The 15,039-nt window shown below is 46.0% G+C and overlaps 1 protein-coding gene and 1 non-coding gene across 3 annotated transcripts in view; one reads left to right on the top strand and one right to left on the bottom strand.

The window, feature by feature from the left end:
- The window catches only part of RANBP10 (RAN binding protein 10), a 60,417-nt gene that overhangs the window by 17,440 nt on the left and 27,938 nt on the right, over positions 1-15,039 (top strand). For both annotated transcript variants that reach the window (XM_055554400.1, XM_055554399.1), the window contains exon 3: positions 2,996-3,048. In XM_055554400.1, coding sequence (XP_055410375.1) covers positions 2,996-3,048 — 53 coding nt within the window. The remainder of the gene's footprint in view (positions 1-2,995; positions 3,049-15,039) is intronic.
- Positions 7,246-7,318, bottom strand: TRNAG-CCC (transfer RNA glycine (anticodon CCC)). The gene has a single exon. It is a non-coding gene; the product is annotated as a tRNA-Gly (tRNA).

Here is a 15,039-nt window from a genome sequence, read left to right as displayed (position 1 = left end):
TTGAAACACAGCTGTTTTCTGTGTGTTGTTTTTGTATCCTGAAACTTTGCTGAATTTGTTTGTTCTAACAGTTTTTTGTGGAATGTAGAACTTTCTACGTATAGAATCATGTCATTTGTGAAGAGATAGTTTTACCCATTCCTTTCCAATTTGGATGCCTTTTTATTTCTTTCTCTTGTCTAATTGCTTTAGCTAGAACTTCTGATATTCTGTTGAATAGAAGTGGCAAAAGCAGGCACCTTTCCTGTTCCTAATATTAGAGGAAAAGTCTTCAGACTTTCACCATTGAATACAATATTAGCTGTGGTTTTCTCATATAAGACCTTTTATTATGTTGAGACTGTTTCCTTTTATGCCTAGTTTGAGTGTTTTTGAGAAGTAATATACCATACAGTCCACTCACTCACAGTGTACAATCCAGTGTTTTTTAGTGTCCTTATAGTTTTTTTTCGCCTCTTTGCTTATCTTAACCTGGTTGGATAACAGTTTTCAACTGTATGAATACTTGCTAGAAGGCTGCATGTTTTTGAAATTTTAGGACATCATACTTTTGGAAAGACTTAATGTCACACAGTGTTTGAAGAGTTGGGACTCATTCCCTTTGAACTCTGACTTAGCTTGACCTCATATGAACATTTCAAGTTAGGGTCCTGTGGGGCTGCTCCCTGTATCAATGACACTCACAGGGGCATGACATTCAAGTGTGGAGACTGGTCTCTTCTGGGTGCTCTACCCTTAGCTTACCTACTCAGATTCTCAAGATGACCCTGGGGTTTGTACAGAGGCTCCCAGACCATCCGCTGGTAAACACTGCCCCAGCTGTGGGGTAGCGTCTATAGGAAGGTGTTGAGGGGTAGCTGCCAGAGGTGGAAGGGGCTTCTCCTGTTGAGAGACCTAAGTAACTTGTGTTTGAGTACATGTGCCTTAGTAGTTCCCTGTTCTCTTGGGAAGTTGTGGAACCAGATCTCTGTTGCTAGTGGCCAAGCATACATTCCCTGGATGACCCTTGACCTCCCCTATTTGTAGGCCTAAGCAGTCAGGGGTCACCCAGGAAGCACATGTGCTTCAAACACATAAGCCTTCATCTTAGTGTCAGGAAAGCTGAATGTGAGGGGTGAGATCGCATGTGGTGTTGGGCTCTAAAACAGGGCAGGATTAGTAGCCTGGCATCCAAGTTAGGAAAACTCCAAACTCCTGGCTCTATTGCACTTGCATATGTTGATTGATGACTGCAGGGTAGTCAGGGTCATTTGCTGTTTGGTCAGAGATGGCATAAAGGGAATGGAGACTAACTCTTGGCAGCCTCTTCCATGTAAAGTCAGGAAGCTGATTATTTGGGCTGCTATTTTTCTGGGAAAATGTGCAGGTTTTAGCCTAATGGGAATCCTGCCAGCAGGCTTACACAGCTTCTGCTCTTGATGGTTGCTGAAGGTCCCCTTTTGGCAATAAGTAGCAGGCAGTTTGAGAGTCTCAAATCCTTTGAACCATAGAAGCCTTTCTTTGAAGTGTTGTTCCTTCCCCTTTTCTCCCTTGCCTTCCCTCTCCTTTCCCCTAACCCTTGCAGGCCAGTTATTAGGGCCATGTGTTGATTGGTGTCTTTCATGGGTTCTGCCCACAAAGATGCGAAAGCTGGTTTCAGGGGAAAATGGGTAGGTTAGACCCTTCCTTTCTTCTCCTCCAATACCCATTGTTGCAGCCAGCCAGAGAAGGGCATTCCGTTTACTGCAGATGGAAGGCTCGCAGGTTCTGGAGCACCATGTGGTGGGGTCTCTGGTAGTGTTAGGATACTGGTCCATATGTTTCGTGGAACATGCCGGAAGAGGAAGAGAAGAATCCAAGATGGAGAAACGAGGTGGTTCCTTGCACAGTTACAACAGGGAGCAGTTGGAATGTAATTTCCAGCTTCTTGGAAATGGTCAAAATAAGGCAACCCCATGTGATTGCTTTACAAGAAAAACATTTTTATTGTGGTAAAATATGCATCACATAAATTTTACCATTTTAATTATTTTTCAGTGAACAATTCAGTGGCTTGAAGTACACTTACATTGTTATGCAACCAAAAGTTACATCTTAGCCATCTTGGTTGGTGTTTTCACTGTTGCGATCTTCTCAGCCACATGTTGATACTCATATGTGGTTAACAGTAGGCATTGTATGTGGGTTTCTAGTATTTTACACTTAGATGGTGGTGACTTGTTTCTCTAGTTTCTGAGTTCTTGGGGAAATACCTTACTGTGTCTTTGTATACTACAACTATATAGACTAAAAAAACCTGTTCATTCCCTTCTCTGACCTTCCCTCTCACGAGTGCAACTGAGATATCTTTGACAGAGTTGCCCAGCACGGGTCCCACCTGGTTGTGGCTGCCTTGGTTGTTTAGGTTCTTGGCTGGAAGGAGTAGAGGGTGGGTCTCTGGGGCCTCACACACTATCACCTTCAGCTTTGGATGATTAAAGAGGCCAGTGGTGAATGTATGGGGCAGGGTAGTTAATTTGGAGACCTCAAGAGAAGAAACCCTGTGTGATGAGGGGTCTTTATGACTCTATATGGATCCAGCTGGCTGTGCTTTTTCCATGTCTTGGTTCTTGCTGAAGAGTGGCTTGTCCCTGTGGCTTAATCTTGCATTATTCTGCCAAACACTCTGTAGGATTGAACTACTTACTTTAGGTACTTCTTGAGAATAGATTCCACTGCCTTAGCTGGGAGCCAGAAGCCAAAGGACGGGAAGCAGTGATTCCAGGAAACTTTCCTCTGAAACTGAAGCCAGTGATTCCTGGTTGTAGACACTACCTCCTGTTTTTCCAGCTGCTTAAGGCATTGAGAGATTTCCATTAGAAAATCAAAATACAAAGGTTCTCCCAGATCCACTAGTGTGTTAAAGGAGTCTCTGCCTTCATTGCTTTTCCTGTTTTTATTTTACCAAGAAATATTTGAGAAGGGAGATGCGTAACCATTTGTTAACCAAAATGTTTGTGTGTGTGCTTTTTCAAAGGTACATGGGAATAGGACTCTCAGCTCAAGGCGTCAACATGAACAGACTTCCTGGTGAGTCACTGGCTAAGAGAACATTTGTCCTGGTGTCTTGATCCATTCTGTGATGAGAATCATGGTGGCAGCCAGCAGGCTGGAGAGGACTTTGTTTGCTGGCTGCCTACCCGCCAAGCCAAGCCATTGGGTGGAGGATCCTAAAAGGTAGCCACTGGGTCGGGATGGCATGGGCTTCTATTCCAAAAATGAACTGGCAAGTGATTGTCCTTTATGGAATTTGAACTGTTTACAGTCAGAACCAAGCGACCTGAGCTTGCTCTCTGTGGGGATACGCCTCAGTAGCTCTCACTCCCATTGACCTTTGCTTGACCAGTCTGGGACTCTGGCATTTTGGAGAGGAAGGCTGCCATCAACCTAGGTCCTATTTTCACTTTACCATGTTAATGGCCAAAGCCTTAAGGGACCTCCCACGTGGAAGACAGTTGAGGCAGTATCTTAATAAATAGGATGTGCGTGAGACTTCGGCTTACAGTCAGCAACCTCAGATTTATAAAGGAGCACTCTGGGCCTGCTGGTGGGCCTCCTCAACCACCCAGGTGCCCTTTCAGTTGTTTTCTGCCCAGCAGCTCATGCCCAGGCCTGGGCTAGGCACAGTTGAGAGGACAAAAGCCTCTACCAGAAGCTAGTGGATTCTAGAAGATGGTCCCAAATTCATTTGTCGGCCTGAGTGGCCTAAGTGACAAGGTATACACTACCCTGACTCTGTCAGGTAGGCAGGCAGAGTCCCTATGTTTTGCCCAGGCCCTCTCTGGTGTTTGTGCCTCTGACACAAAGAAGGCAGCTGGCTTTTTCCAAAGAGGGAACACCACTTAAACCTTCCAGTTTTTTTCCAATCTGTGTTTAATATTACTCAGGCTTTTTTTCCCTAATTGACTCCTTTCAAGCATTAGAAATCTTGACTTGCTCAGGATGGATTACAATTATCTGGAATCTGACTTTTTAAAAAAATTGGCTTCAATCTGAGCAAAACTGGCCTTTAGTTATTAATCAGAATGTGTGTGGCATGTTTGGCCTCTTTGTGCAGCGTGCAGCTGTGATGTTTGTTATTCTAGCCTTGGCCGACTAGATATATCTACAGTGGTCATAGCTCTGCCTCTTTGTGAACAGGGAGCTTAGAAAGATAATTTCTCGTCAAGGGTAAACTGATTCTTAACCTTTGTCTTGCACTAAATGTGCTCTTGAACCTTTGCATGGCTTTGGTTGCAGAGAAAAGAGGCTTTTATAGGTTCATTACACAAAAATAACTATTATAATCTGTTATTGAGTGGGACTTTAAGCAATTCTGAACACTGGTTAAATGAATTTTTGTTAATCTCTGTGAAGGAATACTGTGCAGCCATGAAAAGAATGAGGAGCCTCTTCAGGTACTGCTTTGGAGTAATCTCTGGGATGTATTATTAAGTAAAAAGTATAAGGCATAGAACAATGTATATTATGTTACCAAATGTTTTTTTAAAAAAGGGGAAAATGTGCGTCACTATATCTGTTTGTACATGCATAGAATATCTTTGGAAAGTTAAAGAAAAACTTAAAATATCGGCTGTCCCTTGAATCAGGGTGACTGGGGAGAGGACTGGGAAGAAAATTTTTCCCTTTTGAAGCTTTCAAATATTCTTTCTTGTGAATATGTTATCTGTTTTAAAATAAATAAATAAAATGAAAATAACTGAAAGCCCCTTCATCAAGAAGTCCTCATGCCTGTCTTTTAGCTGGTCTCGGGATGTGGTTTTTTACCATGTGCAAAGCATGGTGTTCTGGGTTCCACACGTTCATCCTTCTTTAGTAAGAACCGTTTTCACATGGCCAAAGGCTTCAGGATCCAGGGAGTGGAGCATATGAGGTTAGAAGGGGTTCAAGGGACGCTGAACTGACCTGAAACTCTTGAGATGTAGCCGTGTGGAGCTGACTTAGTCTCTTTGTCTTGTTCATAAGATGGGGCTTTTGACCCCTCTGGGCTGCTTAGAGGTCAGCTGAGGGTCATATGCTTTGACATTGTTAATGCAATGTTGTTGTGAAGTCAGACTCTGCCTGGGCATGGGAGGTGACTGTAGGGAGAAGGGGCTTGGGGACAGTGGATAAGATGTTAGTTCCCACACTAACACATCAGGAGGGCTAGCGCCTTATTTACAGCCTCACTGGTGCATCTGTCTTTTGGCAAGAGAAGGGAGCCTCGGTGTTCTATGCATATAGCACCTGTCTTCGTTTTCACTCTGCCTGCCAGCTCCTGAGGGTTTTCCTTCCTGCCATATCTGATCATCTCCCTGATTGTTCCGTAAGTTGGAAACTAGGAATCAGGTTGCATCTAGGTAGGGATGCACCCTAGGAATGATGGATGCCTCTGGCTTTCCTGGATATAGGACTGGCTGAGTGGCTGGGCAGACCTAGCACAGGACAGATGTAGGGACAGAGGGGAGACACCCCCTCGCTTCTCAGGAATGATGGGGGCCTGCCACTGTTCACCTCAGTGCTGTATTTGGAAGATCAGAATCCCCTTTGGTGCTTTCCATTTTCTGGGGTCACTTTGTATATGTGTGTGTGTGTGTGTGTGTGTGTTTGTGTGTGTATGTGATGAGCATATGTTCTCCAAAACCAGAAGAATCATCATTCAAAAATGGTTATACCTGAAATTACTTGCATGTATTTTGGTGGTGAAGTGAGAGATGGAGTATGATAGTAGTTAAAACCTTCCTGCCAGATTCATCTCATTTCTAAGAGGCCATTGGTTGAGATGAAGGCTATTTGGACCATTTAGATGTATGGTTGGTGGGAAGGGAGCGATAGTGGTGGCCTTAGCTGTGTCTAGAATTTGAGACTTTGGTGTTAACTCCAGATGAGATGTTGAGGGGTGATGTATCTCTTGATAAATTCAGGTGTACTTAGTGGAGGGTGGTGGTAGGGATGATTATGGTTGAGCAACAGTGTGAAGCGCTATCTCACCCTGGTTGCCTGGAAAATCCCATGGACGGCGGAGCCTGGTAGGCTGCAGTCCATGGGGTCGCTAAGAGTCAGACACGACTGAGCAACTTCTCTTTCACTTTTCACTTTCATGCAGCGGAGAAGGAAATGGCAACCCACTCCAGTGTTCTTGCCTGGAGATTCCCAGGGACAGGGGAGCCTGGTGGGCTTCCATCTATGGGGTCGTACAGAGTCGGACACGGCTGAAGCGACTTAGCAGCAGCAGCAGCAGCAGTAGGAGTTTGCCAGATGGTTTTGGGCAGTGATCCTATGGGGCCTGTGAGTGGGTCTCTTAAGTTGACTGCTGTGATGGGATGGTTTCCTGGGAACAGTCAGGATGAGCCAGTTGAGGGAAGAGTCTTATTACTATGGCAAGGGGCCTAGACTTTTATGTATATAAGCAGTGGGGGCTGCAGGACTGTTGTTTTTTTTTGTTTTTTTTTTGTTTTTTTTGCAGTGTACTTGATTTACAATGGTGTGTTAGTTTCAGGTGTATAGCACAGTGAATCAGTTGTACATACAGCCACTCTTTTTTTTTTTTTTTGAGATTCTTTTCCCATATAGGCCATTACAGAGTACCGAGTGGAGTTCCCTGTGCTATACCGCAGGTTTTTTTTAAATTATTTTAATTAGAGGATAATTACTTTACAGTATTGTGGTGGTTTTTGCCGTACACCAGCATGAATCGTGGAGAAGGCAATGGCACCCCACTCCAGTACTCCTGCCTGGAAAATCCCATGGACGGGGGAGCCTGGTAGGCTGCAGTCCTTGGGGTCGCTGAGGGTCGGACATGACTGAGCAACTTCACTTTGACTTTTCACTTTCATGCCTTGGAGAAGGAAATGGCAACCCACTCCAGTGTTCTTGCCTAGAGAATCCCAGGGATGGGGGAGCCTGGTGGGCTGCCGTCTTTGGGGTCGCACAGAGTCGGACACGACTGAAGCAACTTGGCAGCAGCAGCAGCATGAATCGGCCATAAGCATACATGAGTCCCCTCCCTCCTGAACCCCCTTCCCACAGCAGGTTCTTATTATTTATCTATTATATACATAGTAGTGTATATATGTTAGTCCCAGTCTCCCAATTTATCCCTTCCCCGCCTTATCACCTGGTAACCATAAGTTTGTTTTCTATCTGTGACTTTACTTCTGTTTTGTAAATGAATTCATTTGTATCCTTTATTTTTTATTTATTCCCCTGACCCCTTTTTTGGCATCCCTGTGGAATGTGGGATCTTAGTTCCCCGCTCAGGGATTGAACCTGTGTTCTCTGCATTGGGAATGCAGAGTCTTAACCACTGGACCACCAGGGAAGTCCATACTCTTTTTTTTTTTTTTTCTTTTAGATTCCATATATAAGTGGTAACATGATATTTATCTTTCTGAGTCTGACTTACTTCACTCAGTATGACAGTCTTTTGGTTCATCTGTGTTGCTGCAAATGGCATTATTTTGTTCTTTTTTTATGGCTGAGTTGCAGGAGTGTTTTAAGCAAAGGCAAGATGCAATCAGATTTGCTAGTTCAGGAGTACCTAATTTAGAGGAGGCCTTCTAGATGGGGTCAAGGTTAGACCAGGGATCTTGGGCAGTAGGATTTCTAAGAGCTCAGGCATGTCAGGGAGCTTCAGGAGGTGGTAGATTATGGTTTAATAAAAAAAAAAACAACTTTCTTTCCTTGTCCTAAAATATTGAACTGGAAACATTTCATTAGAAGTGGACAGTTAAATTTATAAATGTCTATGAGTGTATATTGAGGTAACTCAATGTATCTGGTTTATTTGAGAAGAATCCTACTAGGTCTTTGGGAGGGGTTCCTTATTTTCGTTGCTGTATATGTAGATTATTTTCTATTTGCAAGTTTAGAATAATTTATCAGTGCCAGTTGCTCTTTGGGGAGGACATTTTTTGTGTCCTCTTCCTCTCTTATTAGCTGGTTCAAGTAGCAGCTTGTTTTCTGTGGCATTGCTTTTAGTGTATTCTGCTTTGCCCTTCTGGTTCTCTTAATTTATAGGAAAATGACTGTGATTACTATTATCAGAACCTAAAAACATTGTCGTGATTGATCTTTTTGATTAATTAATTAATCCATTTTGTTAATTAGTAAAAAAGAACAATTACTGTTATCAGTCTCGTTTTTCTATGTAGTTTTAATTTGAGATATAATTAACATCCAGTAAAATTCACTCCTCTGAAGTATACAATTCGATGGTTTTAGTATAGTTACAAAGTTGTGCTACCATCACTGCTATCTAATTCCAGATTATTTTCACCATCCCATATAAAAACTCCATACCCATTAATAGTCATTCCTGGATTTTCCCTCCTTCTGGCCTCTGGAAACCACTGATCTACTTTCTGTCTCCATGAACTTTTCCTGTTCTGGAGATTTCATACCAATGGAATCATTATACATAATATGTGGCCTTTTGTGACTGGCTTCTTTTCAGTTAGCATAATGTTTTTGAGGTTCATCTACACTATAGTATATATCAGAGCTTCATTCCTTCCTCTGGCAGAATAATACTCTGTTGTATAGACATATCACATTTTGCTTATCCATGCATCTGTTGATGGTCATTTGGGTTGTTTCTGTATTTTGGCTGTTTTAATTGATGCTTTTATAAACACTTGTATACAAGCTGTTGCACAGACATGTGTTTTTATTTCTCTTGACTATACGTAGGTGTAGAAATGCTGGGTCATATAGTAACACTGTTTAGTCATTTGAGGAACTACCACTGATTTCCATGGTGGCTGCCCCATTTACATTCCCATTAGCCTGTATATAAGGGTTGATTTCTCCATATCTTTGCCAACACTTGTAATTATCTGACTTTTTGATTGCTGCTGCTGCTGCTAAGTCGCATCAGTCGTGTCTGACTCTGTGCGACCCAGTAGACGGAAGCCCACCATGCTCCTCTGTCCCTGGGATTCTCCAGGCAAGAACACTGGAGTGGGTTGCCATTTCCTTCAGTGTATGAAAGTGAAAAGTGAAAGTGAAGTCACTCAGTCATGTCCGACTCTTAGCGGCCCCATGGACTATAGCCTACCAGGCTCCTCCGTCCATGGGATTTTCCAGGCAAGAGTACTGGAGTGGGGTGCCATTGCCTTCTCCGGACTTTTTGATTATAGCCACCCTATTGGGTATGAGGCTTCCCAGGTGGTGCTAGTGGTAAAGAATGTCTGCCAGTGCAGGAGACGCAAGAAACTTGGGTTTGATCCCTGAGTCGAGAAGATCCCCTGGAGTAGGAAACGGCAACCCCACTCCAGTATTCTTGCCTGGAAAATTACATGGACAGAGGAGCCTGGTGGGCTACAGTCCATGGAGTTGCAAAGAGTCAGACACGACTGAGCCATTTACAAACAGCAGCCCCAGTGGGTATGAAGTGGTGTCTCATTGTGCTTTTCATTTCATTTCCCTGACTAGTAATATCAAGCCTCTCTTCGTGTGCTTAGTGACCATTTATCTATCTTCCTTGGAGAAATGTCTGTTAAATATCTTCTGCCCTTTTTTTTTTTTTTTTTTTTTTTGCCACACAATGTGACTTGACTGTTTTTAAGTTGGGTTATTAATCTTTTTATTATTGAGTTGTAAGAGTTCTTTATATGTTCAGAATATAAGTTTCTTGTCAGTGACATGATTTGCCATTTTTTTCCCCTATTTAGGTTGTCTTTTTTTTCTTTTTTCATATTCTTTCTTATTATGATTTATTATAAGATATTAAATATAAATCCTTGTGCTATACAGTAGGACCGTGTTTATTTTATATGTAGTAGTTTGTATTTCCTAGTCCTAAAGTCCTAATTTATCCCTTCCCTTATCCCTCCTTTCCCCTTTGGTAACTGAAAGTTTGTTCTTTATGTCTGTGAATCTGTTTCTATTTTGTAAATAAACTCATTTGTATCATATTTTAGATTCCACACTTAGGTCATTTCATATGATGTTTGTCTTTCTGACTTCACTTAGTGTGATGATCTCTTGCTGCAAATGGCATTATTTTCTTCTTTTTCATGGCTGAGTAGTAGTCCTCTGTGTGTGTGTGTGTGTGTGTGTGTGTGTGTGTGTGCGCGCGCGCGCGCGTGCACACACACACACACACACACACACACTAGACTGTCTTTTCTTTTATTCTTTTATATTTATTTTTATTGGTCTGGCTGCCCCAGGTCTTCCTTGCAGCATGTGGGATCCAGCCTGTGAAGTCTTAGTTGAGGCATGTGGGATCCAGTTCCCTGACCAGGGATCGAACCAGGCCCCCTGCATTGGGAGCATGGAGTCTCAGCCATTAGACCACCATGGGAGTCTCTTTGATTCTTTCCTTTTGTCTGGACTGCATAGCATGTGGGATCTCTTTTCCCAGACCAGGGATCAAACCTAGGCCATTGCAGTGAAAGCACTAACCACGAGTTCTAACCACTGGATTTCCAGGGCATTCCCATCTGGGTCTTATTCTTGATTAGAACTTATAATAGCTGGGTGACGTGGGTATGGAGACGGTGGAGGCAATTTTCTCCTTCCTTGAGGGACCCGGCAGACTCTCTGTGGCCCCTGAATGGTTGATGGTGCTTTGCCAGGTCCTGAAAGTTTAATGAAGGGGCAGCTGAAGAGCCCTCCAGGCAAGAGTGTACAACTCACTCCTTTCTCCACTCTGAGCAGATTGCACTTCCAGAATCCTCAGTGTTTTGCTTAAGGTCTAGTAGACAGTGAACCTGCTTGCCCCAGAGTGAGGTTTATCTTCCTGCAAAACCTAGATCCTCATGTGTTCCCAGTCTCTGTTGACAGTCACTGTCCACCCTGGCCCCTAAGTAGGATCTTTCCTCCTTTTCCCTCATCCCATGGTTCTACAACTCTTAAGCATCTCTTTAATCTGGCCTTCCTCTCTATTCCTCCTCCACTGCACCTCCAGCCTTTATAGCTTCTCCACTGGGCTGTTTTCATGGCCTCCTGATTAATCTCTCTGCCTTGGGTCTCTGTTCTCTGTTCCCCTTGTACACTCTGTCCCTTGCCTGCTTTGGACCTCTGACCCCCCTCTTTCCATCAGACACAGGTGTTGTGGGCCCTGCTCACCTTTTTCTGCCACCTTTACTCTCCACACACGCTGCATACCAGCAGGTCTGTGTGGGACCCCAAACACCCTGCAAACATTTCCTTCTCTGCCCCTTGGCTGATGTCCTTCTTGCCGTGGAGGTGTCCTCCTTGCTTGTGAGCTCTCGTGCAGTCTTCCCGATCCCCTCAGCCCTAATTGCGTCTCTGGTGGCACCACCTTGTTCCACGTGATTCCTTCCCATTTGCCCAGTATCCTTTCTGGATTGTGAACTCCTTGGGACTGGGTCACGTCTTTTTATGCAGCTTTCCCAGAGTGAGACAGATGTCCTTGGGCTGTGGGAGCAGGCCATTTCTGAATCTCCCTGGGCTTTGCCTCAATGCACTGGCGCAGTAAGCCAGGTGTGGTTCTGGAACCAATGTTGAGTCAAGTCCCCCTGGCCTGCAGCCTGTCTTGGGCTAGAAGCCTTTATCTGGAGCTCAGCCTCCCTGCACTGCTCTGTCATGGCACTGATTGTGCATGGGGGTTGACTGTCTACCCTTTCCTGTGTGTCGGGGCTCAGTATGGTTGAACCAGCTACTGGCTCTCTTTTGCTCGTGTGAGGAAGCCAACCCTTGGGTGGTTGGCTTCTGGATCCGTGTAGCTCAATGGCTGAGAACATGACTCCGGAGTCATGCTGTATTTGTATCCTGGCAGCTGTGTTTCGTGGAGCAAGTCACCTAACTGCTCTGGGTCTCAGTTTCCTCATATGTAAATGGGACGTGATATACTAGTACTGAACTCATATATGGGATGATTATGGGGATTGAGTGCTTAAAGTGCTTAGAATAGTGCCTGACACAGGAAAAGGGGATTCACAAGTGTTAGCTTATTGTTATTGATTTTTTTCCTGTCTGAGGAAGAAAGTACCTATACATTTAAAATTCTTTAATGGGTGTTTGTGCATCAGAGTGGAGTTAGGTGTACTCTAAACGACATTTTCTCTCCAGTGTTGTGTTTTCTGTATTTAAGTAGACATGTTTAGTGAATTAGCTGGAGCTGAATTATGGAGAATGAAGATGGATAGCAACCAAAGTCGGGATGTTGATGTTTTCAGTGTTTTCTTACAGGTTTTCCTGTACTAGCTCAGGGAGGACATGTTTGCCTCTGAGGCTGTCGGGGGTAGAGGGTAGCCACCCTGGGGTCTCATTTGGCCCTGGAAGCAGGTGGTAACAGAGAGCGCCTCTCGAATGAGGCCTTGTGTTCAGTCTTTCCCCAGGAACATATGGGCATGTTGTAGCTTGCAAGGTCAAAGGTTTCTGATGGAAGATGTCGAAGTTTTGATGTTTATCTTTGGTAAGGTGTTTTTGGCCTTCTTAAGTGTGAACCAAGGAACAGGTGTGGCCAAAGTAAGACTGTCAGAACCCTTGGCTAAATGGTTTTGAAGCCAGTCAGGATGGTCTGTGGGCAGGTGAGTGTACCTGCGGCCCCACCCTTCCGTTGTTGAGCTGGCAGCAGAGCATGTGGGCTGGGATCCCTGGGTTGGAGAAGCAGGAAGAAAGTCAGGGGTGTGGGTAGAGGGGATTTGGGCTCCTCCCAGGCTCAGGTGCTTTGAAGGGGGCGAGGCTAGGACAGATCTTCCTTCTGTGTCTTGTACCTCAGACAGGGCCGGGGAGACTAGGCTGTGTTACTAGGCAGCCTCGCCTGCAGCAAGCTGGACAGCTAATCATTTCCTCCTTGCCGTTTCTGTGGAGGAGGCATATGTTCTCTTGGGGTAGCATCTATTACCTTCATCATTACAACCCCTCAAAGGAGAGCCCAGGCCCACTGGGGCATCCTTTCCTTGAAATGTTGGAAAAGAAGCAACTGGAAGAACCACAGCTGGGAGTTGGGGATGGGGGCGTATCTCCTGAAGCAGATGGCACCTGGCAGCCAGGACTTGGTGGGGGTGAAAGGAGAGGGCATAGTGGGAGAGGAGGGGGGTGGCGGAGGGAATGTCTGCTCGTTCCACACGATCCTTGGGTTCCAGTGAGCATCTTTTCCTCTCCCTGGAGCTGACCTTACTACGCCCATTCCTTACTCAGAGTGGGCTATCAGGAGCACACCCCTGGGAGTGTTTGCGTCCCTGCTTCTCCTGGGTGGGACACCTTCTGCACACCGTTGATATTTCATATCTGCATGTGCCACAGGAAAGCAGCAGCAGATAGCAGAGATCAGGACAGACCAGTGAGGGTCCATGTCAGGTTCCTGAGGGCAGGTGCTAGGGTACAGCAACAAATAACAGAGTGCTGGACATCCTTCCTCTCTGTGCTCCTGAAGATACACAGGGGAAGGTGTCTGCTCAGAGCAGGTAGCAGTAGCAGGTGGCTTTTTGCAGGTGGCACGGAGGTGGGTTTTCAGTAGGCTGTAAATGCTGTTTGTCTGTACCCACCACATGGGGGGCTCCTTCTGTCTCCCTCCACGTGGGCTGAGATCCTTGTTCCCCACAGCTCATGAGCCCCCTTCGGATTCACCATTGATAACCACCTGTCTTTGGAGCATCTTTTACCCCAGGATCTGCATTGTTTCCCAGGGGTCTGCCCTGGGGCTGCTCAGTCCCTTCCGTGGGGAAGTCATACATCTTTCCCACTGGGTGGGTTGAATCATCAGAGTGCCCCTGGGCATCTGGGATACCCCTCCTAATGCCAGCAACACCCCTGGGAACAGGCCTCAAGAACCTGGGCTTGATGGTAGACACCATGCAAGCCTCCCCAGCGAGTATCCCTTGAGGCTGGTGAAGCGAAGAAGCTGGCGGGTGCTGGCCCTGTGTTCATGCCTCTGGGTGCCTCGAGGCAGCCCGGCCTGGGGAAGGAGGACAGCCGGGGGGCCCCCCCCCAGAAGCCACTGGAGCAGCTCCCAGGACCAGGGCTGTGGGAAGATAGGTTGGGGTTTCTGTGCTGGGTGTGTCTCGTCCCCTTGCTGCCTTTCTCATTCTGTTCCGTTTTTGAGGTATCCTTGGGAAATGACCCCGGCGGGAGTGGAGGGAGAGAAACCTAGGGACCTTGGAGCTCTGGCAACAGCTTCCACTGGGCGGTCCAGGCAGAGGGTGGTCTAAACTCCTGGTGGTTCACTGGAGTTAATGGTGTTGGTGCCGCAGGGCCTTCCTCAGTCCCTCCTGTGGAGCTTGTTCTGTGTCAGAGCCCTCTGTTTCCCTGCAGCCCTTGCCTGGGCCGGCGATGCCCTTGGCCCCACGGCCAGTTAAACCCGTGGTCCTTTTGCATGGGCCTTTCTTCCCTCAACTAAGTAACAAGTTATTCCTGGGCCTGGGGATTTCTAGTCTACAGTGCCCTGCTCTTCTTCCAGATACTAGCTGCCACCTCTCTGTAGCACAGAAGTAAAAATTCTGGATTGAAGGCTGTGTTTTTCAGGGCAAGTTAAGTCCTTTGAGACAAAAGGTTTCATCAACAGCAGAAGAGCCAGTTCTGAAACCTGAGTTTGTCAGTCTCTGAAAACAGAGATTATCAAGTGTCGTCTATCGTGGCTGGAGACTGGGGCCACATGAGGGAAGAGCTGAGTGGGACCAGTTACTAGTCAACCTCTTGCTGCCTCCTTAGTGCTGGGTTGAAGGAGTCTGGATGTAGGGCTCCTGGAAGTAGTACAGTGTCACACTGGGCCTTCTTTGGGGAAGGCTTTTACCCATGCCCACTTCTCAGGATCTGGCAGCAGGTGCAGGACGTCACAGGCGCTTACCTTACCAGGGGTCATCTGTCCAGTGACTTTGCCCAGATGTTTGGGAGGAGCTTAGTGGCAAGAAGGGCAAGCCAAACCCAACCCCAGAGGAGAGATACCAAGGCCAGGGAGCTGAGGTTGCGCCTCAGCTTAGGGGGAGACGGTCACCCCTTTCCTTAGCCTGATTCAGCATGGATGAGAGACCTGGCTTGTCCTCTGGGAGCCTGAGGTGTGGGCAGGTAGCCCTGCCAAATGTTCCCCATGCCACTTGAGCCATGTCCTGTCCAGACCCACCCATCCTG

This window comes from Bubalus kerabau, chromosome 17 (genome assembly GCF_029407905.1).
Source record: "Bubalus kerabau isolate K-KA32 ecotype Philippines breed swamp buffalo chromosome 17, PCC_UOA_SB_1v2, whole genome shotgun sequence".
Taxonomy (NCBI): domain Eukaryota; kingdom Metazoa; phylum Chordata; class Mammalia; order Artiodactyla; family Bovidae; genus Bubalus; species Bubalus kerabau.
The sequence above is the reverse complement of the archived record's forward strand: the minus strand, read 5'-3'. Positions and strand labels throughout refer to the sequence as shown.